Source organism: Ursus maritimus, unplaced genomic scaffold, assembly GCF_017311325.1.
Source record: "Ursus maritimus isolate PB19 unplaced genomic scaffold, ASM1731132v1 scaffold_30, whole genome shotgun sequence".
Taxonomy (NCBI): Eukaryota; Metazoa; Chordata; class Mammalia; order Carnivora; family Ursidae; genus Ursus; species Ursus maritimus.
In genome coordinates this window covers 11,441,589-11,466,603 of record NW_024425564.1, presented here as the reverse complement: position 1 = coordinate 11,466,603, position 25,015 = coordinate 11,441,589, and the positions used below count along the sequence as shown (strand labels likewise).

Below are 25,015 nucleotides of genomic sequence, written 5' to 3'. Positions count from 1 at the left end.
AATCGGAGAAAATGAAGAGTACCAATGTCATGCTGGGAAGAGGACCACATGTTTGGAACGGAGCTCTCTAGCAGCCAGTTCAAAGAGGGAAATACAGTCATTACATGGCACCCAACATCCATAAAGTGAAAAGAGACCAGAATCTCAGGAGATGGCTCAGCTATTCCTTTTCCTGAGACTGGGAACAGTGCAATCCTTGTGCCCTTTCTGTTGGTCCAGCATAACCCAGGGAGAGATTCCAGGGTAATGTGAAATAGGGGCACATGTATTCTTCCCTCAAACTGACGAGAGTTCCTCTCTCCACCCATCTTTCGATATGTAGAGCATGACCGTGCGTTCAGTGTTATTATTCACTTGACATCACAGCCATTTGGGGTCGCTGATCAAAAGTAGGCTACAACAGAAAGAATACTCAGAGCCAGAACAGCCCTGTCTCCCCACAGAGTGATGACTAAACAGTTTGCAATTCTTGTCCCCCGGACCCCTCCTTTCCTAGGGGTCACCCCCTTCTGCAGCCACATTCTTTCTTCAGATGGGACCCAGCACTGTGGATTCCATTTCTTCTTCCTGAGTTATGGTCCCCATCCAGGCATGCGTCCCCGGGTTACCCTTTGATTGGACTTGATTATTCTCACGTTTCCTTAGCGCCATCCTTCCCCAGATGGTGCCTCTCATTCCCTGTGTGCAGATTTGCCACAGCTTCCTCTCGTCAGGGATGAGCTTCCATCTGACTTCCCAGAAAGCCTTTTACTAGCTCTGTCACTTTAGGCAAGTTACTAAACCTCTCTGAGCCTTGTTTTCCTCATTTCTACTATTGGTAATGCCTATCTTGAAGGTTGTTTGGAATTAGAGTGAATTGTAATAATAGTAACAGCAGTTTATTGAGTTGTTATTGTGCTGGACACAACGCTCAGCACTGAACATGTAATTATTTGATTGAGTCATCTCAACAACCTTAGCGCAGAGACCAAAAAAGAGACAAGCTGTGTATCTGTATTCTTTCTTTTCCTGGGTATCTTCTTTTCCTTTCCTGATTTTCACTGAAAGGATCGCTTTTTGTATCGTCATTTCAGACCACTCAGTGGTTTAAATATGGATCTTTACGGTCTAGTGGATTTGTGATTACCCTTACGTTTTTAACAAAGCTATTTAAATTTATATTTTCATTTAACACCAAAGATTAATAGGTATCTTTAGTCTTTCCCCTAAACCAAACATACTTTCACTTCTTCCTTCCTGTTCCCTCCCCCCGCCCCCCACCCGCTGTAACTTCCCAGGATTCCCCAGGTTTTGTTATAATCTTTTGGAACTGGACTGTCCTGTGGTGGAACGGACCATGTCACTGGAAGAGGAAGGGGAGGTGGAGGTGAAGCAGGAGCAAGGCCTTAGAGTGGCCACGGGCTTGAGGGCTGGGCCCCCGTGGATGGGCTGGTGTGTGAGCACATGAATTCATTGCTTCTGCAGACACCCTGTGAGTTCCACTCGTGATGTCTGAGGCAGCGCAGAGCAGGACCCAGGGACCAGGGTGAGAAGAGGAAGGCAAAATCCAGAGGGGCAGCTGGCCACACAGAAATGACCTTCAGTGCAAGTTCCAGGCTCTGCAACAGCTTATCCTTGAGCGGGGCGTGGTCTGACTGGAACTGACTTTTTGTGTGTGTATTAAAATACACAAAACATAAAACTCACCGACTTAACCATTTTTAAGTGTACAGTTCAGTAATATGAGGGCCATGCACACTGTTGGGCAGCTATCACCGCCATCTGTCCCCGTAACTCTTTTCATCTTGTAAACCTGAATGCTGTCTAGTAAACAAGAGCTCCCGCTCCCCCCCCCACCCCCCCGGCGCGCGCGAGCTGACTTCAGGGTGGGCTGGAGAAGATGCAGCCTGGGGGTATAAGGCCAATTAGAGGTTGCTGTAAGCACCCAGGCGGGAGGTGGCAGGATCCCCATTGTGAGAAAGAAGAAACAGGAAACAAATTGAGTAATTAAACGGAAGCACCTCCCTGTACCTGAGGCGCGCACCAGGCCAGCCCTGCGGAGGACTCATTTCCTGTCGGGGTGACCTGCCTGGCTGGCTGGAGTCCGCGCCTGGCCGATGCCCAGCACCCTACCTTGCTGCCAGAGCTCTACACAGCCCTTTTCTGCAGCCGTTTCTCACGTTACTGAAGGTCCCCAGATGGTCAAAATCTATCCCTTCGCTCATCCGTTTCATTCCCTTTCAATTCCTTCTCCATCCAGAGAAGATATGGTCCTTTTACCCCCTGCTTCAAACTCGGAATTCCCATGGTTCTTCAGATGCTGATAAAACCCAAAATCTCTACGAGAAGGGTCTCAGGCTCCTTTGGTGGTGCAGATGCTCCAGGTGTCACCACAGGTTCTCCCCCTGCTGGAAGGTGCCGGCCACGACCACCATTCCCCAAGCCTCTTCAGATAGTCTTTGTGTGACTATGACATCGTGTCTTTCTCCCCCATTAGCCTGTGAGTCTGTAAGTTCCAGGAGGAAGGGACCGTGTGAATCACGTTCCCTACTATGGCCGCCGCGCCTGGGCAGAGTAAGTGGGCAACATTCATAGCGAAACGAGTGCAGAACGTAACCTGCTCTCAAGCACGTATCTTAAGTCAGTTACACGTAGTTGTAGGTGGCTAGTAACAGATTAGGTGATCCTGGAGAGAAGGCTGGAGAGGTAGCAGGCAGAGGAGGTGTATGTGAAAGAGCCGCAAACTGAACAGAAATTTGTCGTCTCACCACTCTGGAGCCAGAAGTCTGGACTCAGGGTTCAGCAGGGTTGGCTCCTTCTGGGGGCTGTGAGGGGAAATCGCTCCCACGCCTCTCTCCTAGCTTCTGGTGGCCTTGGGCATTCGTTGGCTTGTAGATGACATTATCCTGTGTCTTTACGTTGTCTTCCGTCTGTGTCCAAATCCCCCCTTTTTAAAGATTTTATTTTTAAGTAATCTCCACACCCAATGTGGGGCTCCCAGCTCACAACCCCAAGACCAAGAGTCGTGTGCTCTACCGACTGAGCCAGCAAGTGCCCTTCCTCCTTTTTCTAAGAGCACCATCCTGATGACCTCATTTTAACTTGATTATCCCTGTAAAGACCCTCTTTCCAAATAAGATCATATTCTTAGGTACTGGCAGTTAGGACTTCCACATAGCTGCTTTAAGGGACACAGTTCAACCCATAACAGAGTTGAATATGGTCTCACCCCAAGTGAGTATAGCTCAAACAAGCCCTCCCAAGTGGAAATATCACTGAACAGTTTATCCTATCCCATCTGATGACTTCAAAATCTCTGCAGTGAACTGGCTCCCAATCCCAACCCCACTTTACCTGAATGTTGCCTAACTCACACCCTCTAACCTTGCCCACACCCACATTAGCTTCCACACAGGCCTTCACTTCATCCTCCCACACAACCTGGTCCAGAGTATGTTCCCCTCCTTTAGTCTCTTGGCGATGTCAAAAATCTCCACGGTTAACGGCACACATATCTAACAAAAGTAGGAAACAATAGACATATCATGTTAACTTAGCAAACACAATGTAAATTGTCTATCTTAAAAGTAGCTGACAGAGGAGATAGCATTTTTTAAAAAGGTGTTAGTTATTTGAGAGAGAGAGAGAGACCACACATGAGCAGGGTAGGGGGAGGGAGTAGAAGGAGAAGGAGACTCCCCGCTGAGCAGGGAACCTGACTTGGGCCAGATCCCAGGATCCTGGGATCATGACCTGAGCCGAAGTCAGACGCTTAACCAACTGTGCCACCCAGGTGCCCCAGGAGGTAGCATTTTTAATCGGCTCTCATATGGATGCCCACACCTTGCTTTAGGTTTCAAATACTGTCCTTCCCCGAAAGAAACTTGGACCCCTTAGAATGCAAGGCTTGGATGATAGCAGATTCCATGTCTCAGGGAAGAGAAGAATCAGGACAGGACTTGAATGTTCTGTTGTTATCAGAAAGCAAGGAGACTTCAGGAATAGCAAGGAAAGTGCTAAAAGGGGCAAAGGAAAGTGAAGGGATGAAACTTTCCAATAAATGGTGTTGGGAAACCAGGACAGCAACATGCAAAAGAATGAAACTGGACCACTTTCTCACATCATGCATAAAAATAAGCAGAAAAGGGAACTGTAGAACTCCTAGAAGAAAACATAGGCAGTAACCCAAAGAAAACGAAACCTCTAACTGGAAAAGATACACATACCTCTACGTTTACCACAGCATTCTTTACAATAGCCAAGATATGGAAGCAAGCTAAGTGTCCGTCAGTAGAGAATGGATAAAGGACATATGGTAAACCCCCCCACCCACACACATGCAATGGAATGTTAGCCATAAAAACAATGAAGTCTGGGATTTGTAATAACATGGATGGATCTAGAGGTATAGTAAGTCAGAGAGAGACAAGTACTGTATGATTTCACTCATGTGGAATTTCAGAAACAAAACGAATGAGTAAAGGGAAAAGACAAACCAAGAGACAGACTCTTAACTATGGAGAACAAATTGATGGTTACCAGAGATCATGGGGGGGGGAGGATGGGTGAAACAGGTGAAGGGGATTAAGAATACACTCGTCATTTTGAGCACTGAGTAATGTATGGAATTGTTGAATCACTATATTTTACACCTGAAACTAATATAACACTAGTATAACACTATGTTAATTACACTTGAATTTTTAAAAGAGGTTAAATAAATAAATGAAATAAAAAGGACAAAGGAGCCAACTTAAAGGAGCTCCCATTGTTCACTTGAAGACAGTTGAACGTGAGAAGAAAGAAGTGAGGAGGAAAATGATAATTAGGGTTCATTCAAGTAAATGAGGCTGTGGAAGGCCATGAGATCATCACAATACTCGAGAGATGAAATGAATATAAAGTTCCCAAAAGATGGCTTGTAATAGAAAATAAAGGAGTTCTTAAAAATCGATTGTAATAAAAAGAGAATTGTTTGTTTTGTTTCTGCTATCAATTATGTGTCTTCTTATGAAGCAGAGAGAGGTGTGCTTTCATCTCTGTAAGTACAAAAGAATTCTCAGAAAGCCAAGAAGCCGCACTGTAAATATGGGCTTTAGCAGAAATGAGAAAGTCTGACAAGGGGCAAGGTCAGACGCAGCAATGAAAGAAAAGGTGGTTTCAATAGGAGATACAAAGACAATAAATGAACCAAAACATCACTGAAAAAGAGAGCTAACAAAGTCAACCTGGTTAGTTCCTCATCTCCTAGAAGATTCTAGATTGCCCTACTAATTATAATAAAATATAAGTAAGGATTGCATCAGATTTAATAAAGCCAATAGATCTAGTCAGTATGTCATAATGAGAGAAAATGTATTATGTGACACTGGGCAAGAGGGATTTTTTAAGCATGTTATGTTAAGGGGATAAAAATGGGTTGCAAAATTCTAGAATCTATGCCCTTTAAAGTTTTATTCTTCAGTGAGATACAATTTCACATCCACAGTCCTGGCTATATAAAGTAATACCAAGTGCTGACAAGAACACGGAAAACTTGGAAGCTTCCTACGCAGCTGGGGGAATCCGTACCCGGTGCGGGGGGTTTGCAGGAGGAATAGCAGCTCGTGCGAGTGACGAGCAGCCCAGATCCGAATTGTAAACTGTACAGCCAGCCTCACTTCCAGCCCAAGCTCAGGCGGCCAAAATGCAGATCCTAAGATTATTGAAACCTCAGGATGGTATAAAAATAAAACATCCTGACATCCTAGAAAGGTAACCCAACAATGGAAGAGGAAAGAGAAGAAGAATGAAGAAGTATGTTTAAATCCATGGAACTAGCTTTCTGGTTTCTAGTGAAAATGAAGTGATCATTTTTACAATTGTTGTAACTTGTGCATTTGTTTCTTTGGGGGTTTAAGACGTTGAAGAGCATTTTACATATCAGACTTGTGATTTTCATTAAATGCATAGATTGGTCTAAATGTGAACCAATATTTAATGTTTGCATAAATTTGGTTTGTTAAACCCATAAGTTCTTTTACAGTTCTTGTGTAAGTAGTATGTAAATAAAGGAATGTTGTTTAATGCTTCAATGTTAATTGTTTAGTAAATTTATAAGGGTAACAAACTTTAAACAGAAGTGCCTTACAGTCACTTAGACAACGGCAGTCCCGGGAGAGGAGAGTTTGCGTTTGAAGGCTGGGAGACAGGCAGCTAAAGGTCCACTAACATAGTAGATTGGTTTTATCTTCCTAAACTCATCACCTTTGCCCCCGTTCACCGCGACCAGAGTTAGCTCTTCTGCGTTCAGCATATTACGACGTCACAGTGAACAGGGAGCCCCAGAGCCGTGGGTATAAGGAGAGGCAGGTTGGGATGGGGTAAGGAAAGGGGCAACGGCCAGCACGTGGGACGGCAGTACACTCAGCCAGAGGCAAGTACTGATGGGGGAACCTGGGTAGCGAGGGAGTAGTGCGAGCACAGGAAAGGACACAGAGGGGCAGCGGGAAAGATGCTACAGAAAACGGCTTCTGCTCCATCGGTCATGACTGCCGTGCTGAGGCCAAGAAGGACTAAATGGCCTGGAAGCTATTTCACAATTTTTTTTCTCCCACATTTCCACGGTGGGGCTTGCCTAGGTGGGCCGTCCGAGATCAAAACTTACTTCACGTGAGCCCAGTCTACTCCTTTAGAACAAACACCACCTGTAGCCCCAGCTTAACTACCACCCTGAGATGAACCGTATCCACCCCCTTGATCTCTGTCTACGCAGGGCCTAGAACAACCCGGAGAGCAGCCATTGCTGCTGAGGGTTTGAGGATGGCTGTTCCTACGCGGCCACAGCCACCCCTCCACAGCCTGAAGTGCCTCCCACTACCCCCTCCCTGGACCGTACCAGCCTCCACGACCCGGATGCTCTGCACGTGGAAAGCTGGCGTGTGACCAATACTCCCAACGGCCCTGTGCTCACTCTCACATGTGACAATAGGGGTTAGTAAAGGCGTCTCCAAGGTGTGTTCACCAGTTTCCCCGACAGCAAAAGGGAAATGCTGGCCTAGAAAGAGGTAGGGAAAAAGCAATAGGGGACATCTTTCCAACTGAGTAAGAGGAACACGAGAGGCAAGCATTTGGGCTACAGAGAGAAAGAAAACCAAAACCTGACTGCTGGTCTTCAGGTGACATGAAAAGATGGAGAAAGGACTGAAGGTGGCCGTGAAGCTGTGGGGGTGGGGCATCTCACCTGCTCTGCGCAGTCTGCCCACCCACGTTTGCAGTTTCCAAATGGTACCCAAACCAAGCTCTACTGCCTGCTGGCTGTGTGACCGTGGGCAAATTACCTACCCTTGCTGAGCCTCGTGCTCTTTGCCTGGAAGATGGAAATAATAAAAACTTATTTTTTTATTTACTTGTTTATCTAAGTACGTCCTAGAATTGTTGGAATGGAAATAACCCTGTAACACATTTCGTCTGTGGCAAATACACAGAAAAAGATGCTATTCCTATTCCCGCCCAAAAGTATGTGTGCAAGTAAAGGACATCTGACCGAACACAGTTTGGGGAACGAAATACTTAGTGAGAAGCCAACTCCCCTTTCTGGATCTTGGAAAAATTCTCGAGTGGAATTCCCACTGGGGAGCATCACGCCAGCCTCAACAGTCAACCGTGAAGTCAGCTACGGCCAGAGCAGCCCCTGCTGGGGGTTGAGAACCATCCTTCCGTGTGGCCCCACCTGATGGCCTTGGGGCGCCCCTGGACTGCGTCGTCATCGGTCCCTTGCAGTGCTTGGGGTTTTTCAGCCTCTAATGCGCTTTGTCGTGATCTTAATTAAACTGGGAGACAGACAGGATATCCGCTTTCATCGCATTTTACAGATGAGAAAACTCAGGTCCACAGAGGAAGGTGACCAGCTCAGGCTGGCACAGCAGAGAAGGCCACGCGGACACACGGAAGGAAACCCGGCCTTTGGATTTCTCGACGAGGGCGCTTCCTGCCCTCCCTGACGCCTTCCCTCCTAGGAGCAGAGAAATGACTCTTGCTGCTCCAACCACCACTTCCACCAACGAACCACTGAGAGACACAGAAAAACCGGGACAGCGGCAGCTGCCACCGCAAACCTTGGGACCTTTATCATGTCGCCGATTACTGACCTAACCCTGCTTAGTTGTTTTTGTTTGTTTGTGTTGTTTGGGGGGTTTTGGTTTTGTTTTTGTTTTTTAGCAACAACTGGCCATTAGGCGAGGACCGCACTGGTGGGGCTGGCCACAGGTACCCAGGACCCTCTATCCGCAGCAAGTGCCTGATGGACTTCACCCCCTTGGCTCAGTGTTACCTCTGTGCGAGCCTCGGCTCACTTCCCTCTCTGGGCCTCAGTATCTCCACCTGTACAGTGGGTCCGGCAGTGCCTATCTGACGGAATTGTAGGGATTAGCTGGAAGGGTGTGTGCGAGAGCACCTTATCCAGAGTCTGACACATAGTAGGTACTCACTGAAAGTTAGGTGGGGTTTTGTTAATCGCGTGTTGTACTTGAACACTCCCCGCACAGATAATGAGAAGAATTCGGTTTGAATCACTGACTCTGTCCCTTGCTAGCTATGTAACCTTGCGTAAATTACTTAAGCGCTCTGGGCCTCAGTTTCTTCATCTTATAATACCTTCCTCACAGATAGTAATGAGGGTAAAACGATGGCGTATTCAGAGCATTTTATGAGCTGGGAAGGGCTGTGTGGGGTTTGAAAGGAAATGTCAGTGAGGCTCTGGGAAGGCCAGAAAGGAGTACAGATTAGACTTGGTTGCAGCCACGTGGCTCAGGAATAAGGTAGAAGAAAGAGAAGAGGGAGTCAGAGAGGGTTCCTTGATCCAGCCCTCATCCTGACCTGCTGCTGGGGGGTGCAGCAGTGAACAAAATAGACACACGGTGCTTACACTCTAGGGAGTGTGGGGAACAAAAAAGAGGAGGGTGCTGTCTTGGAAGTTAGACGTGCAAGTCTTCAACCAGAAAGAGAGACGGAGAGAACTGAGACCCCAAGCCTGAGAGAACGAACTTGGCTTGTGGGAGAGACAGGTGCTAAAAACAGAACCACCTGCCCAAGAACAAGGAGAAACCAAGAGTCCATGGTGGGAAAGAATTAGGGGAGCAAGGCTGAGGTGATACAGAAAGGAGCGTGATTGGTGTTGGGAAGGTGTCCGAAGAAGGGATTTTTGGCGTGGCAGACACTGGGACGGGAGAAGTTTCTCTGAGAACACCCACCTCCCGGGCAGGCAGTTCCCCATCCCTCCAATTCTGATGTTTATTCTTCTCCTACTTCCTCCCCATAACCTAACCGATTCCTGGGACTTGGGGTGATTCCCACGCTATCAGAGGGTACACACACCTGAATCACTCTGGTGAATACGCGCATGGCCACCAGGAGTGTGCCCTTCTGGACACCCCGTCACCCCCAGCTGGCTCCTGCTAACTTCCATCTGCACTTCTTACGATGACCCTCCGCACTTCGCTCCAGCTTTGTGCGGGGAAACCAAAGGGAGGCAGAGAGACAACTATGTGACCAAAAGAGGAGACTGTGCCATCACTTGGGAATAAAGTGGCAAACACAGCTGCAGGTAGGATTGTTGACTCCAAGGTTTTTCTTTCCTTTTTCTTTCTCCCTTTTATTCCTTCCTTCATTGAGGTCCACTATTCATTCAGAAAATGTTCAAAGTCTTGGTTCTCTAGGGCACAATGTGCCAAGTGATGCGTGTCAGGGAGGAGATCAATGCATCCTCTGTTTCCCAGAAGCTTGCATTTCGGGGAAGAAAAGATAAGCAGAAACAAAATGACTTTGTCTGACTCTGTTTCTTTGTGAATCAAAGGGTATTCATTTCCCACTTGGCCCTGGAACTAACTTCTTGGATCTCATCCTTCCCTTCTGCCACAGGTGCCATCTCAACTGGTCCTGCTAACCCTCCCGCCCCTTCAGATTTCAGGACAATTCTGGAACCAGCTCTCCCACTTGGCTAGGAGAAGCTCTACCCTCAAACACCTGGACTTTGATCTTTTGCAAAGGGTAGGGGACAGAAGAGAGCATCCAAAGACCCTAGAGAGACACGTGGGTGGCTAGAAAATGGGGGTGGACAAAACTCACTTCACTTTGCGCGGAGAAACAAAGACATGGCAAAGGAGCAAATTTAATAATTGCTTGTGTTTTATTGGAGATCAGCATGGGAGGAGCAGGAGAGGCAGTGGAAAGCAGAGAGAATGCCAGAAAACACACTCATTGAATCTTCATTCAGCTCACACTCCATTCTTTGGATTTCCAACTTAGGGTTTTCCCCTCTGTCATTCTCCTAACCCCACTGTGACCCAGGGTTTGAAGGATTGGGGAAGCCAGCTGGGATGTTCCAAGAAGAGCCAGTAGGATGGAGAACTCTGGGAGGAAATTGATTATTAATACCTGGGTGTAGATGAATATCCCCCCAGCTGCCTCCTGGATACCGGTTAATATTCCCCCAGCTTCCTCCTGGATACCGGTTAATATCCCCCCAGCTGCCTCCTGGATACCGGTTAATATCTCCCCAGCTGCCTCCTGGATACCGGTTAATATTCCCCCAGCTTCCTCCTGGATACCGGTTAATATCTCCCCAGCTAATACTTGGGTTTTGATTATTGATACCCCAGTTTCCCAAAGGGTGTGGCATGGGCCTTGTTCCCCATCCAGTTCCAGGACCTCCACCTCCCCAGGACATTCCTGGATTCAGGGTTCCCCAGGGGTGCCCAGGCAGAAGTGGCTGTCGAATCCTGTTAGTAAGAGAGGGTGGATGTTGGACAAGGATTTCTCTCTGGGCTCCCAGAACATTAGAATGAAGCGACCGCCTAGACTTGGAGTCCTGGTAGAGGAGTGAAGACTCAGGTACTGGGCGCGTGGAGCGTGCAGATGGCCCTGCGGGCAAAGGACTGCTGCCCCGAGGGAGAGCACCAGAAAGGGAAGACTGTTTTTCAGGCAACGCTTCACCCCCGTGGTCCTCAATGGCAGCAGCCACCGTCTGCCAAGGATCTTCAGAGGGCCAGAAATCCGTGGAGGGCAGCCCCTCCATTGCGGGCCAGCTCTGAACCCCAGAACCACCTGCAGGTTGGATGCCATCTGATGGAGAAGCATTGGGCTTCAAAGGAACCCTTGTTAAATCATTTGGCCCAGGGTCTGGTTTGGGCTGAGGAAGTTCAGAGTTGGAGTGGCTGGGCAAGGAAGGTTGTTCAAGCAGAGGCAAGTTGGTTCCCAAGTGTTGGAGAACTTTCTCTTCCACTGCACCAATGCTTCGAGCAAAGAAGCCTGAGGAAAAGGAAAGAGGAGGCAGCAAATGGACTGGATATTTGGTTCTCATGCCCGCCTTCCCTGATTCCCTGATTCTCTTTGCTCCAAGTTCCTTCGTATTCCCCAGGGACCGAAGGGACCCTCCTGCCTGTGCCCGTTCCCTCAATTCCAGTTCCCCTGGGGCCCCCAGTCTCCACCTGTGCAAGGGTTGGGCACAACCTCCATACCTGGGAGATGAAGACAGATCAGAAGAAGCAGGCCGAGAGGAACCCTGCTCCCTACCGTGAAGCCCTGCATCTTGCTCAGCTCTAACATCTCTCTCTGCCCCGAGACAGCCAGCCCTTTATCCTCTTGGTGGGGTGAGGGACAGCAGGAACAAGCTGAGCCAGTGGTTGTGCAGATAATAAGTCTGTACATTCCACTCTCATTCCTAATTCAGTCTGTGGCAACAGGTGCAACTTGAATGTCCCAGGGAAGCTGGGTGTTTCCACCTCTCATTCCTTTCCTAAGGTTCCCCACCCCTTCCTGGCCCAGGTGTCCTGGTTCACAGCTTGTCACTGATTGCCAGTACTGCCCTGCCCTAGGCTCCCTACACCAAGCACAGGAGGACCTTCGCCCTTGGGGTCCCAATCTCTTTGTCGCCTTCTTTTTTCTTTTTTCTTTTTTTTAAAGATTTTATTTATTTATTTGACAGAGATAGAGACAGCCAGCGAGAGAGGGAATACAAGCAGGGGGAGTGGGAGAGGAAGAAGCAGGCTCATAGCAGAGGAGCCTGATGTGGGGCTCGATCCCGTAACGCTGGGATTACGCCCTGAGCTGAAGGCAGACACTTAACCACTGTGCCAACCAGGCGCCCCTCTTCGTCGCCTTCTTAGCAATAGAAACACTCCCTTCTCTTCACTTTCTCTTTGGGATCCACATCATTCTCTTCCAGCACCCCTTTCTCATGCATCCCCATAGCTCCTTTACCTTGACTGCAACCTATAAGAGTTCTGGGGTACAGAAGTGCCCTCCCATTGGAGAGGCTGCTCCTAGATGAGACCTTGTATGTAAGGAAATAGACCTGGTTCCCATCCTTAAGAGAAGCTGGTGTATTAATTTCCTACTACTGCTGTAACGGTCACAGACTTAGTACCTTACAACAGTACAAGTTTATTATCTTCCAATTTTGAAGATCAGAAGTCTGACATTGTTCTCACTGGGTTGAAATCAAGGAGTCACCAGAGTTGTGTCTCTTTCTGGAGGCTCTAGGGGAGAGTCCATTTCCTCACGTTTTCCAGCTTTTAGAGGCCACCTGCCTTCCTTGGCTCATAGTCCCCTTCCTCCATGCTCAAAGCCAGAAACCGAGGATCTTCTTACATAATATCACTCTGACCTTTTCTCCCCCCCCTTCCATATTTAAAGACCCTTATGATTACACATGGACCTACCGAAATAATTCAGGGTAATCTCTCTACTTTAAGGTCAGCTAACAAGCTTAATTCCATCTGCAACCTCAATTTCCCTTTGCTATGTAACCTAACATATTCACAGGTTCCAGGGATGACGTGGACATCTTTGGAGGTGCTGGGGAGGACAGCATTCAGTCTACCACAGATGGTCAAATGGGTCCACAGAATATAAGAAATACTGAGAAGGAGTAGATGTTCCCAGCTAACAGTAGAGCAGGGTGTTTAAATGCTGTCGTCAAATGGCCATGAATTGATAATTTTTGAAGCTGAGTTGTGGGATCACAGGGATGCATTAATTCTTTTGTCTACTCTTAAATATGTTTGAAATTGTTTACAATAAAAAGTGTTTAAAGGCCTTTGTTTTTTCTGTTGCTTCCAGGAGATACCCAGACTCGGCATCCCTGATTACATGCAGCCTAAACTAAGTTCTTAGATTTGCCTTCTCCATCCGTATCCTTGGCCCCTGATTGCTACGTGCTGGACGGGCAGGGAGCTCCTCTTTGAACCTGGCCAGTGGAGGGCGTGTCCTTTCTGAGTGACATCCACCAAATTTTCAAAAGCTTTTGACCTTGACCACACCAGAGCCTAGAAGAATTTCCGCATCAGAGTCTATATCCCTCCTGCCGTTGCGGTGCATGGAACCTCTAAGGACCTCGATGCCTGTCATTGGCTGCAGTCCAGGGCTAGATGCCGGGCCAAGTGTGACTCACCAGTGATGAGAAAAACAGGACTATTCTGCAGCCCTTCTCTGTCTTCAGTTAACCCTGCAGGTTGGCTCAGCTGCCAGGTCATTTCTGATCAATAATAGCCCTAAATTTGGGACCAGGTAACACCGTCCAATGGGGGGAATGGATTAGATCGTAGGGTAAGGATAAATTCATTTGTAGCCAAGCAGAGGTTCTGAGAGGTGGCCTGTGCTTTGGGGTGAGGCCCTTCCTAAAGGGATAAGCATAGCCCACTCTCTGCTTCTTGGGCTATGAGAACTTCCTTGGCCTCAGGCTCAGTCTCCAGAACACAGTTGTCTGGCCCTCCCCACACTCTGCTTTCTCTCTCTTCTCCCATGGAAGCAACTCCCCTTCTCCACTATAGTGCTCTGCCCTTTCATCTCCCGTAGATCTCTCTCTAGAACTGCAGCAGAGGCATCTAGAGTGTGGAGGTGGAGAGGACACTTGGCTCTGTTCTGCCATGGGCTGGGGCATTTTTATGTAGGCCAGTGAGTCACTATGCTTGGCAGGGCTCCCTGTCATGTTCCCATCCTCTCTTTTACTCTCTCCACCCCTAGTTCCCAGAACAACACCCACCTGGGCTCCTACTCAGTCACCAGGAAACTGATCTGGTTGTTGTATTCCAGCCTTCCCAAGGTTCCAAGTGTCTCAGAAACCCAGGAAATCAATGTTCAGATTCCTAGAGAGGATGGCATCTAGTAAATGAGGCAAACTAATGGTAGAGAAGAAGGAGCCTGCATGGGGTGGGGAAGGGAATAATCAGAGCCCCATACACAGAGAGGGGAAGACCCCAGGTGAATGAGAAGTGAAGAGAGAATGGATTTCCTGGAGCAGTGAGGGAGGAAAGAAATGGGAGAAAGAATCTTGGAGACCAATCTCTGCTTTCAGTTCAACAAATATTTATTGTTTTCCTCCTTTGTGGGAGGAGCTATAAAGCATAAGAGAAATACTGTTCCAACTTATGAGTGAAAATGGGGGACAAGGGGATCTAGAGGTATAGGAGAGCACCATGCAGGTCCTCAGAGGAGACCCAGCACACGAAGATGGCAAAAGTCTGTTCACACAGTTTATTGAACCATCTGTCCAGGATCGAGAGAGAGCAGGGAACCTACTCCAGTGTCTGAGGGTACCCTGGTGTCTCCCTCACTCAGGGAAGCATCTGAGGATTGAGGAAAGTGGCAGCCAGGAAGGGAGACTGAGACGGAGACCTTGAGAGGCAAAAAGGAGTGTTGGGAACTCACAGAAGTTGTAGTGAACTCTATAGCTGAGTGGAAGTGGAATTGGGAGTGTGAGAACCCCATGGGGTGTAATGTTGGTTGACCAGACAGCAAAGAGAGGTCAATGAAAAGTGGTCATTGCTTTCAGGCACCCGTTTGGACTATGCTTTATTTGGCAAATAGGGAAAAGGGGGATGATTGTCCAGGAACCAGAATTACTATGGGACATTTCAGGGGTTTCCCAGTCAAGAATCTGAATAGGTAGGGTTAGATAACAGATTGTACCATCTCAAAGAAATGACAGAGGAAATTTTAGGGAATGGTTATCTGGCAGGGAGGGCACTGCAGTGCAAGGGGCATCTAAGCAGTAGGCGAGAATGAGGAAAGGAATTTAGAGTCTACAATTTGGGGAGATGAAGGAAAAAGAGGTGATAAGGGGAGTCTGCCATATTGGAGCAATGGAGAAAATAGAGCAGCTCTCTTGGGAAGGAAGAGGGAAACTGAGCTAACCCCATGCCTGGGCCTCTGGACTTCTCCCAACTGAGAGATGGTGTGTGTGTGTATATATATACATGTGTATGCCCCCACATGCACGTATGCAAAAGCTAACTTATGGACGGTCAAGTAACTCTCCCTCGGGTTGGAAAACTTCCGGGTCAGCTAGCTGGGGCCCCAGAGGCTTTACTTGGGCCAGGATGTCCCGGATGGAGCGGCAGGGGAGCTTTCCAGAGCTGCTGGAGCCACAGGGCTTGGCACCAGCTGAAGGATCAGGTTGGGGAGAGCCATCGGGACCCCCACTCAATGTTGAGGAGGAGACAGAAATGCAGGGGTGACCAGAAGAGCTGGACTTGCTGCCACAGGGCTGAAGGATGATTTTGCCACTGGATTGGGAGCTGGAGGTGCCACTGAAGGAGCCAGTGCCTGGTGGGGAACAGGGTCCCTGTGAAACACCACCGCAAGGATGGAAGGATGAACTACTGGAAACACTAGAACTGCTGTGGGCTCCAGAACTAGAGAGGGAACAGGGCCCCTTAGAGCCAACTCCACAGGGCTGGACCCCACCAGAGCCCACTGGCTGAAACACAATGGCTGAGGAAGCCCCTGACTGGTAGATGTTGGAACTAGAAGAACTGTGGCTGGGGATGATGGGATTGCTGGAGAAGTATTTGCCCTCGGAGATGGGAGGCCCAGCTGCAAAGGAAGGGACACCTGGAGAGCCTTTGACAGGGTTCTCTTTGGTGAAGTATCCCACAGGGTAGATTTTGCCCCCACTGTAAGTCATGCCTGGGACCAGATAGCTGTCAGAAGAGCCACCCACCACTTCATAGCTGCCATAGGACTTGTCTACAGAAGTAATGGGGGGGCAGGGCTTGCCTGGAAGGCCACCACTGCTACAGGGGGCACCCTGAACCCCTCCAGGGCCACCAGAGCCATGCTGCTCCACCACCACCACCACTGGCCTTTGACCTCCTGACACAGAGTGGGAGCTGGAGATGTAGGGGCCAGAGTGGGAGACAATAGGCCCCCCACTGCAGGGAGAGTCAGAGACATCTGAACTACAGGGGTGTAAGTTAGAGTTGACCCCTTGGCCATCGCTGCTGGATATCCAAGAGCCTTGGGAAACAGATGAGCTTGAGCCTTCTCTAGACTGGGAAGAGCTCAAGTGGGAAGAAAGACCACTGACTGGTAGAGCTGAGCCAGATCCTGGTTGGGAACTGCTGCTTCCCGACTGGGAGGAGCTGGATCCAGAGGAGTAGCTGATCTGGGAATACCCTGTTCCTGGCTTAAATAACGAAGATCCTGAAGAACCACCCTGGGCGACACTGGAGCCACTGGAGCCACCACTAGAGCCACCACTGGAGCCACTGGAACTGGAAATGGAGCTGCTGGAACCACTGGAGCCACTGGAACTGGAGCTGCTGGAACCACTGGAGCCACTGTGGCCACTGAAGCTACTGGAACCACTCTTCCCAATGAGACAGGGGTCGTTGGGAGAGGTGATACGTGCGTCCTTGCAGGGGTCTGAGAAGGTCCCAATGCTCTTAGCCAAGGCCCCTGGGGAAGAAGGCGTGGTTAGTAAGGGCCAGAGTGACTTGGCTTCCTCCCTCAGCTTCCAAGCCCATCTCAGTCATCTGCTTCTGCTTTCTCCTGCGAGGGGCCCAGGGAGAGTCTGGGGTGGAGAGGGAAGGGAGAACCGGTTGTTGTCCGTAAAGGAAACTGAGGTGGCAGAAGAACAGCAGTTTCAGCGTTCTGGGAGGGGCAAGGACAGAGAAGATGAGACTCCAAAGGAGGGGGTGTTAAGAGAAGAGGGGACGGAGGAGTAGCAGGAGCTCATGGTCCAAAAGGAAGGACCCCGAAGAGACAGAGCATGGGGGGGGGACTGAGACTCCTCCAGATGGGGCATACATCCTGACGGGGAAAATCCCAGGTGAGAAGGAGGGACCAGATGGAAGGAGGAGACAAGACAAAACAAAACAATAACTGGCCAGGAAGGAAAGAAAAAGTAGCAAAAGAGACTCAGAAAAGAGGAAGCCGCTGGCAGAGGGACTGAGGTAAGGGCGAAGGTCCTTGAGGACTAAGATTCTGTCACCAGCCTCCTGGGAGAGTCCAGGCTTGGGTAGAGGGTGGGAGTTCCGTTCCCATCTCAGTGCTGCCCATGCCGGGAAAGCTGGGTGGGGGACAGGATGTGGGGGCACCCTTGTTGCTTCAGAACCTGCTGAACCACGTGACAGGACACCGCACCCTGAGCCTGCCCTGCTGTCCTGGCCCAGACCAGGGCCTCGAGGATGAAACCCTCCTCCGAGGCTCGCCACCATTATCAGTTTCCTCTCTCCCGGCCCAGCCATCAGCCAGGCCTGCCCACCCCCAGGCTCCAGCCTTTCCATCCCTGGCAGACCTGGAACCACTTCTTTCCTTAACCAAGCCCTTGCTTCTAACCCCAGGTTCGTCTTACCCCCATTTTTCCTCCACTCCCCACCTCACCGCCTTCAGGTCCCAAGCAGTGTGCACAGAGCTTCATGCCAGCAAGTCACCAAACCTCTCTGAGCATTAGTTCACACATTCAGAGAGGCCGAATCTGTCTACCAACAAGCACTTTCTCCTCAGTCTGTGATGTCCCCATTCTCTCCTCAAAGAGAAGCCCTAGGTGGCCCCCTCCTTCCCAACCCCAACTGTGCCCACAGCCCCCCTCACCTAGCGGCACTCACCTAGCGGCACTCTTACTCTGCTCCCCCAAGCCACACAGCCTCCTCTCTACCCCTGGGGCCGTGGGCAGGATCTCCGCAAACACCTGCTGGCCCACACCACAGCCCCGGTTTGGATCCCCACTTTACTGCTTTCTAAGTTGTGACCTTGAGCCAGTTTCTTCACCGGTCAAGCCTCCACGTGGTCCCCGGTTGAGTGGGAGCAGCGAATCTCTCCTGCGGTTCTTCTAAAGTAAAGCGTAGAATAGTGTCTGGCCCAGAAAAAGCGCTCTGTGGCCGGTAACAATCATTCCTGTTAAATATCCGGCCTTCGTCTTCTACTGCTCTAAGATTCGATAATAGCAGTAACAACAACCAACATTTATATAACCCTCTAGAATTTCCAAAGGACTTGTCACATACATTATTTAATTTGAGACTCGGAGAGACTAGAGGTAGGTGTTATCATCAACCTGGTTTTAGAGCTTCGGAAACCGTGGCTCAGGAAGTTCGAGTGACTTGCCTGGAGTGACACGAGGAGCAGGCCTCAGACTCCGGAGCCCCTGCCCTTCCCCTGCGGGGTCCTCTCCTGGCTTCTCCCACCTCCCGGCGCGCCCCGGATCCCTCCAGCCGTCTCTGACCTGGTATCTGCATCCTTCCTCCCCACCCCTCCCGCTTTCCTCGCTCCCGGCCCCCAGCCTCCTACCTGGCAGGAGGAGAGCGACCAGCAGCAGTGCCATCATTCCTCGCCCTCCCGCACGCCCCGCCTGGGGTGCCCGCGAGGAGCCCATCCTGGACTGTGCAGCCTTCTGACTGACAGCGGCTCGTGGACACCCAGGGCCTTTATGCCAGGGCTGGACATTCTCTGGGCAGGAGTCACTGTGGGGAGGGGTGGGGAGGTGGAGGGGCAGGTGCCCGGGGCAAGTTGGTGTGGCCGGGAGGAGCTGAGGCAATCACGGGGCATCTGCCTACTCAGCGGCAGAGGCGGCTTCGGTGTGGGGAACCCGGGCCACGGGGCCCCTCACAATTCCAGCCTTCCTGCCACCTGACTGGCCTACCCGTGGCTCTTCGTTGCTCAACCTGGAACCAGGCCCTCTGCCCACTCAGGCAGCCGCTCTCACCACAGGACCCAGTCACGGGCTTCTCCACGGCCCTGCCTCCCCTGGTGTTGGCCTGTCCCACCCGCATCTTCCTTCCGTGCACAGACATGGACATTTCGACTTTCCCGTCCACAGCAAGGTACCTGTTCTGCCCGCACCCCCCCGCCCCCTCGGCTTCTCATCCACAGCCGCTAGACCTGCCCCTTTCCTTGGGATCCATCACTCAGCCTCCACTTTTCTCCTGCACATCAAAGGATCTGCACTGCACCCCCTGAGCCCCCTGTTGTCACTGTCCGGTTCGCGCCGGCCACACACCTACTACGGGTTTCATCACTAAATGAGCCTTTTCCCTCTTACCGGCTAGTAATCTGCACTTCAAATACCAGCTCCCTGACCTCTCCCTTCTGGGGGCTCCTGGCATAGTCCGAGGGGTGCTGGGCGCCAGGGCCTCAGCCTGGGGAGAGGCCTGGGCTGGGAACCCCTGTCATAGCTGGGGCTGAGGTTACTCACAGGCCATTCACAGGACCTCCGCCTCCGCTGGTGACCCTGACTCCGGTGGGTGAGCCACGGGCTAATGAGGCTAATTGGGAAGGTGGTGGCCCTGCAGCCCATTAGCTGGCTCCCCGGCCTGGATGAGGGGACAGGAAACAGCCAGCTCCTGTCTGAGTGGGGTAAAGCGGGGCCAGGCGGACTTCAGGGCCCCCCGAAGGATAAAAGGCAGGACTGGCAGATCAGAGCCCTGACATCAGCCCAGAGGGAGGCAGACCCTCCTCCGTCCCATTCCCCTCCTTCCTGCTTTGGTCCTGGCCCCACCCCAGCCAATTAGTTGCTCACTCGTATTGCCCAGAGTATCAGTATCGGAGGGAGAGGCCTGGGAGTCGGGTCAAGCTGCCTCTCCTCCTCCCCCACCCTGCTCCCTTCATCCAGACTCTCATCTCCATACTTCCCCACAAAGGCAGCCTCTGTCCCATACTTGGCTGCCCTGTCCCATGCTCTCTCCCGTCCTGACTTTCCCTCCAGCCCAGGGCTGCCCATGGGACTTTCTTGGATGACAGGAATGTTCTGTATCTGTGCTGGCAAGTAAGGGAGCCACTGGCCACACGTGGCTATTAAGCACATGAAATGGGGCTGCATGTCCAACCTGAGGACCTGAATGTTTAATTTTCCTTAATTTTAATTTAAATGTAAATAACCATGTGCAGCTGGTGGCTACCACCCCGTCTAGCCCAGGACTTTGCCAGCACTCACATTGGGATTGGGAAGGAGGAGGTGCGGGGAGCTCTGGCAAGAGGGGGTAATGGGACAGTGTCCCCCGAAGAGGGTTGATGCAGTGGCTTTAGGGGCGCCTGGGTGGCTCCGTCGTTAAGCGTCTGCCTTCCGCTCAGGGCGTGATCCCGGCGTTCTGGGATCGAGCCCCACATCAGGCTCCGTTGCTGGGAGCCTGCTTCTTCCTCTCCCACTCCCCCTGCTTCCCTCTCTCGCTGGCTGTCTCTCTCTCTCTGTCAGATAAATACATAAAGTCTTTAAAAAAAATAAAAATAAAAAATAAAAAAACACTGGCTTTAGATTCAGGATGACCTGAGCCCCAGTCCCAGCTAACTTCCTAGCTTCAGGCAAGTCTGCAAACTTTTCTGAACTTCAGTGTCCTCCTCTGTGAAATGGAGATATTTAAATCACGCCTACCTCTCAGGGGAGTTGTGAGGATCAAATGGGAAATAGCAGAAAGACTCAGTGGGACAAAATTGTAGCCCTCCGGGCACAGGCACTTAGCAGATGAAGCCTCCAGTCTGAGGCCTCCCCTGGGAGACAGCAAGTAGGGTGGGCTCACTTCACAGCCCCAGGCTCTCTCTTCAGAGTCTCCAGGCCAGCGGACCTAGAGGAGACCTAGAGGCTCCGGGGGTGCTACTGAAAATGACATCAGTTCCCAGCGCCCATCTGGCCACACCTGCTCCCTCCCACAGAGTCCCGCTGGTCTCCAGGAGGAGGAGGGAAGGCGGGTGGGCTGGGAGCAAGGAGGCGAGTGCCCAAAAGAAGAGGCCCAAGGAGCCTTGTGGGTGGGGAGAAGGGGAGGAACTGCAAAGCCTGTGGGATACTCTCTTCCAGCACAAACAGAGGTGGCAACGTCTGTCCTGTTTTCTTCCTCTCATTCCTCCCAGATGCTGTCAGGCCTTGGCCAGGACAGCCAGCGCTGGAGGAGGACAATGTCTCTCGGCCTCTCTCCAGATCTCCAGCCGCCCACACAACCTGCTGCACAGCCACAGTCCTCCCGTCCGCTCTGTCCACCTCTTTCCAGCCGATGCCACCGCACACGGCTGCCCACATGTGCGCCCTCCCAGCTCCTCTCCGCTCTCCCGTTTCTTACTGGGATCCTCTCTGCTCTGCTATGTTTTACTAGCCTATGTCCCTTGGACTCATCATTCACCCTTCTCTGAAGCTCATGGGGCTGAGGCGGGCAGGGAAGGGACACTGGCTGGGTGCCTGCCAGGCCAGCGCCATCTTGTGGGACAGTCACCAATTAGACAATGGCCACGGAGGTGCAGGTGGGTCTGCTGTGTTCCCCAGCGGCAGGTGCCCTGCCCAGCTCGTGGACCGGGTGAGAGAGCAGGGGTGGCCCCAGGCCACACACCAGAGAAAATCAAACTTCAAGCACGTGCCTTCCAAGGGCAAGAGATCGGGAGTCCGGGCCCACACTTAGGAGAAGGCAGGTCGTGTCCGCTTCCGGCCGCCCCGCGCTGCCCTGGCTGCGGCTGGTGCAGCATGCTCGGCCCGCCCCGGGTTTTGGAAGTTGCGACCAAGAGGAAGATGAATTGTCCTTGTCCTTGAGGAGCTGAAGTCCAGCTGGAACAGACAGCCTAGAGAGAGGCCCAGCGTGGAGAAAAGAGGCGTCAGGACGGGCCCTGGGCTTCGGGGAATGATGAGAAGGACAGCGAGCAAGGCAGCCCAGACCCGGGGCCCTGGTGGTGCCGAAGCTGTATTTCGAACAAGCGTCTGGCTTGGGAAGTGTCAGCAGAGGGACAGCAGGCTGGAGGAACAGAAAGGCGACTTGCACCGACCTCCCAGGTGATGTGTAGCGCAGGCGAAGGGAGGACGGGTCGGTGCGGGAGATGCAGGGAACGGAGGGTTCTGAATGGGGAGACAGCATGGTCAGAGAGGAGGCGTGGGGTGGAGAGCCACGGTGTCCTGATGGCCGACCCCGGGCCACATTCTGTCCCGGGTACGCCCCACGTGCTCTGGTGCTTAGGCCTCACAACAGCCCCACAGGGTAAGGGTTTTTTCTCCCCCATTTCACAGATGAGGAAACTGAGTTTAAGTTGGTTGCTCAAACCAGCTGGCAGATTGCACAAGAGTTTGAAAGGACACACACCCAAGCCCGTTGGACTCCAGAGCCCATGTAGGTCCCATTTTCTAGCGGACACCAGGCCATACATTAATGGCACTGGTCCATGGACAGACCCAGAGGTTCCTGAGACCCTGGAAGGGCGTGTGCAAAATTCCTGTGTGTCATCCAAGTCTCAAAGTTGAGAGGTCCTAAGTGAGAAAGTCAATAGCACATGCTGTCCCTCCCACTCAGTCTTGTCTCCTCTGCTTTTTATCCAGGACAGAAGTTCTAGAACAAACGTCCCATGCAAGGATGTTTTAGACCTAGGGCTTCCTCTTGAGAGAAGGAACAGGGGAGTGAAAACACAGGAAGAGAAGAAGCCCAGGAGAGGAGAGGCTGCTCTGCTCTCCGGGACCTGAGATCTCCTCCCTCCTCTGAGTCTCTGCTCTGCTCCAGCCAAAGGCACTTTCTTCTCCTGCTCTCCTTCCATCACACTTGCTCAGCCTGCAGTGGGCTCCTCTCTCCAGCAGTCACGGTTCCCTCCACACGGAGGAGGCTGACAGCCCTGGCCCACTCCCAGCAGTGTCTCCCTGTTTCCCTGCAGTGGGGATGGGTGCCCCTGAGTCATCCACGCTCTCCACCTGGTCCCTGAGACATGAGTCCAGGAAGGAGAGGACGGATTTGTACATGGGAATTCCTACCTGGCCTGTGCCCTTTTCAGCCCAGCTGTGCCCATGTGACTGGCTAACCTTCCCTCGGTTGTAGTCTCTCTCCTCCGCCTGCTTCTGTGGTTTCTTCCCTGTGGGTGGTGATCAAGCCCAGAATCCACAGGCCACGTGGCCTGACTCTTTGCCCTCTGTTCAGATAGGTTCTGCGGCACATTATGCATGTGGCCCCCGCACAGCCATTGGCCCTCGACTGTGGGCTCCAGGATGGCAGGCAAAGCACCTGTCTGTTCACTGAATTCCAAGCACTTCCCCGTGGTGGGCCCGTGGCGATTCTCCCCTCTTCCTTTACTCACCCTGGAATACATCTCCTTCCTCTCTGCTCTCAGTGCCTCCGCCCCTGCCAGCCACATCGTACGCGGGCACTCCAGGTGCCAGGTGGGATGCCACAGTGGCCAGGGCCTGGCCTCCAGGAGCACGCGGTCTGTCCAGGCAGGGGGCAGGAGGCACATGAACCTGGCTCTGACGCACAACGACTCAGCTGTGCTCTCTCGTGGGCCCGTCTGTCCCACCCGCATTCCTCACGGGTGACTGTCTCCCCTGAGCCACTCTTCTCTCCCCTGGATGATGTCTTTTCTCGGAGGGTTGCAGCACACCTCCATTAACAAAGAGCAGAGCTCACGAAGCACCCCGAGGAAGTCTCGGGGTTTCCCCTGCACCCGGAGTTCATCTGAAACCCGGGGTGGAGCAGGCCGGGGCTGTGTGCTTTAAAACCTCTTAGGTGACTCTGGTTGGAAATCCCACCCAGGAAGCATGTTGCGCTTCGCTAAGAATCCCTGCTCTGGGGAGCAGTCTCCACCTCATCAAAATATCCTCTGCTCCCTCAAAACATATTCCGCGGGCTGGGCTGGGCTGGACTCAGCTCTCCCTTTTCCTCCTTCTCCATCAGCTCCCCAGTCCTGCCATCTCTCCTCTAGGGCTGACCTTGTGGAATTTGGCCTGGCCAGCCTCCACTTCTGCTCCTCCCGTGCCCCATCCTCCCCTCTCAGCAGCCTGCGGGTACCCTCTACGGGACCCAGGGCACCGCAGCTGGGGCCCACGCAGGGGCATCTTCAGGCAGTGAGTCCTGAAGAGGAAGAACTCAGAAGGGAGGGGCTCTGCCCACCGGGTGCTCTGCTCCCCCTTCTTTCCCTTGGGCACTTTCTGCAAGCAGCAGGGAGTCAGCTGAGGGCCGGTCACACTCCCTGGGCCCAAGACCACTGGGGCTAAGTCACATCTGATTTGGCCAGCGCCCCGCTTGTCTCGTGAGGAGGTGACGGCACAGGTTGCGATTAGCTCTCAGAGCAACAATAATATTTTTCCTCTTCTCTGCTCTGTGGAGCAAGTGCTAGGGAAACCAGCGCTCACTGTCTGCTTATTACGCTCACCTTGAAAACAGTCATTCTTTCCACTGTAGCTATTAATGCTTTTTATTGTTACTGGTCATCCAGAATTAGTGAACCAGCTCCCTCCCCAGCCCAGAGCATGCAGCCAGGGAGGGTGAAAGGGAAGGCCAGGGTACGGTCTGAAGGAGCTTTCGGGGGCAGCTGGAAGGACTTGTACCAAGTGGGACTCCCGGGCCAGGTGTGGCTCTTGGAGCTGCTGGGGGGTGGATCCTGTGAGCCCATCTTCTCTCCTTCTCCTGGCCTAAATCCCTCTGGCGGGAGGGAGCTTCTCCTGCGTCTGTCCCTGGTACCGGACGTATCACCCACAGACACAGGTGACCAGATAAGACAGAATGCTATTGGAGAGGCTGGCTTCCCCGGTGCAGCTCTGTTCTCCCGCACGCCGGGACTAGAACCAGAGAACAACACTGAGTGCCCGGCAGTGGGTAGCACTCAGGTCATCACAGTCAGCTGCATATGCGGGACTGACCCTGATGCTCTCAGTGACCCCAGGAGATAGGAACTAGTACTCGTCCTTCGGAGCTGCAGACACAAGCCCAGGCAGTTAAGGCGACGCCTACCCCAGTGGCTGGGGCTTCCCTGCACTGGGAAAGCTACACGCTGCATGCTGTGCCTCCTCCTCTTCCTGGGGATTCCCGTGCCTGACTCCCTCCCTCATTTCATT

General features: G+C 52.0%; 2 protein-coding genes across 2 annotated transcripts; both read right to left on the bottom strand.

Moving 5' to 3' along the window:
- Positions 1-10,220: 10,220 nt before the first annotated feature.
- Positions 10,221-11,544, bottom strand: CUNH6orf15 (chromosome unknown C6orf15 homolog). Its single transcript, XM_008692924.1, has 3 exons — positions 11,475-11,544; positions 10,522-11,265; positions 10,221-10,455 (listed from the first exon to the last, which is right to left on the bottom strand). Exons 1-3 carry the CDS (start codon positions 11,542-11,544, stop codon positions 10,286-10,288), a joined length of 984 nt encoding a protein of 327 aa, XP_008691146.1. The 3' UTR covers positions 10,221-10,285.
- Positions 11,545-14,315: 2,771 nt separating this feature from the next.
- On the bottom strand, positions 14,316-19,037 carry CDSN (corneodesmosin). Its single transcript, XM_040644638.1, has 3 exons — positions 18,881-19,037; positions 18,637-18,701; positions 14,316-16,750 (listed from the first exon to the last, which is right to left on the bottom strand). The coding sequence occupies exons 1-3, from the start codon at positions 19,035-19,037 to the stop codon at positions 15,251-15,253; spliced, it is 1,722 nt and encodes a 573-aa protein (XP_040500572.1). The 3' UTR covers positions 14,316-15,250.
- Positions 19,038-25,015: the final 5,978 nt, after the last annotated feature.

Coding starts and splice junctions, on each gene's coding strand:
- CUNH6orf15 (XM_008692924.1), bottom strand. CDS start 11,544: ATGCAGGGCTTCACGGTAGGGAGCAGGGTTCCTCTCGGCCTGCTTCTT. Junction 11,266..11,474: donor GATCTGTCTTCATCTCCCAG/GTATGGAGGTTG, acceptor CCTTTTCCTCAG/GCTTCTTTGCTCGAAGCATT. Junction 10,456..10,521: donor TATTAACCGGTATCCAGGAG/GCAGCTGGGGAG, acceptor GGTATCCAGGAG/GAAGCTGGGGGAATATTAAC.
- CDSN (XM_040644638.1), bottom strand. CDS start 19,037: ATGTCCATGTCTGTGCACGGAAGGAAGATGCGGGTGGGACAGGCCAAC. Junction 18,702..18,880: donor TGAGCAACGAAGAGCCACGG/GTAGGCCAGTCA, acceptor CCCTCCCCACAG/TGACTCCTGCCCAGAGAATG. Junction 16,751..18,636: donor GTGTCCACGAGCCGCTGTCA/GTCAGAAGGCTG, acceptor TGGGCTTGGAAG/CTGAGGGAGGAAGCCAAGTC.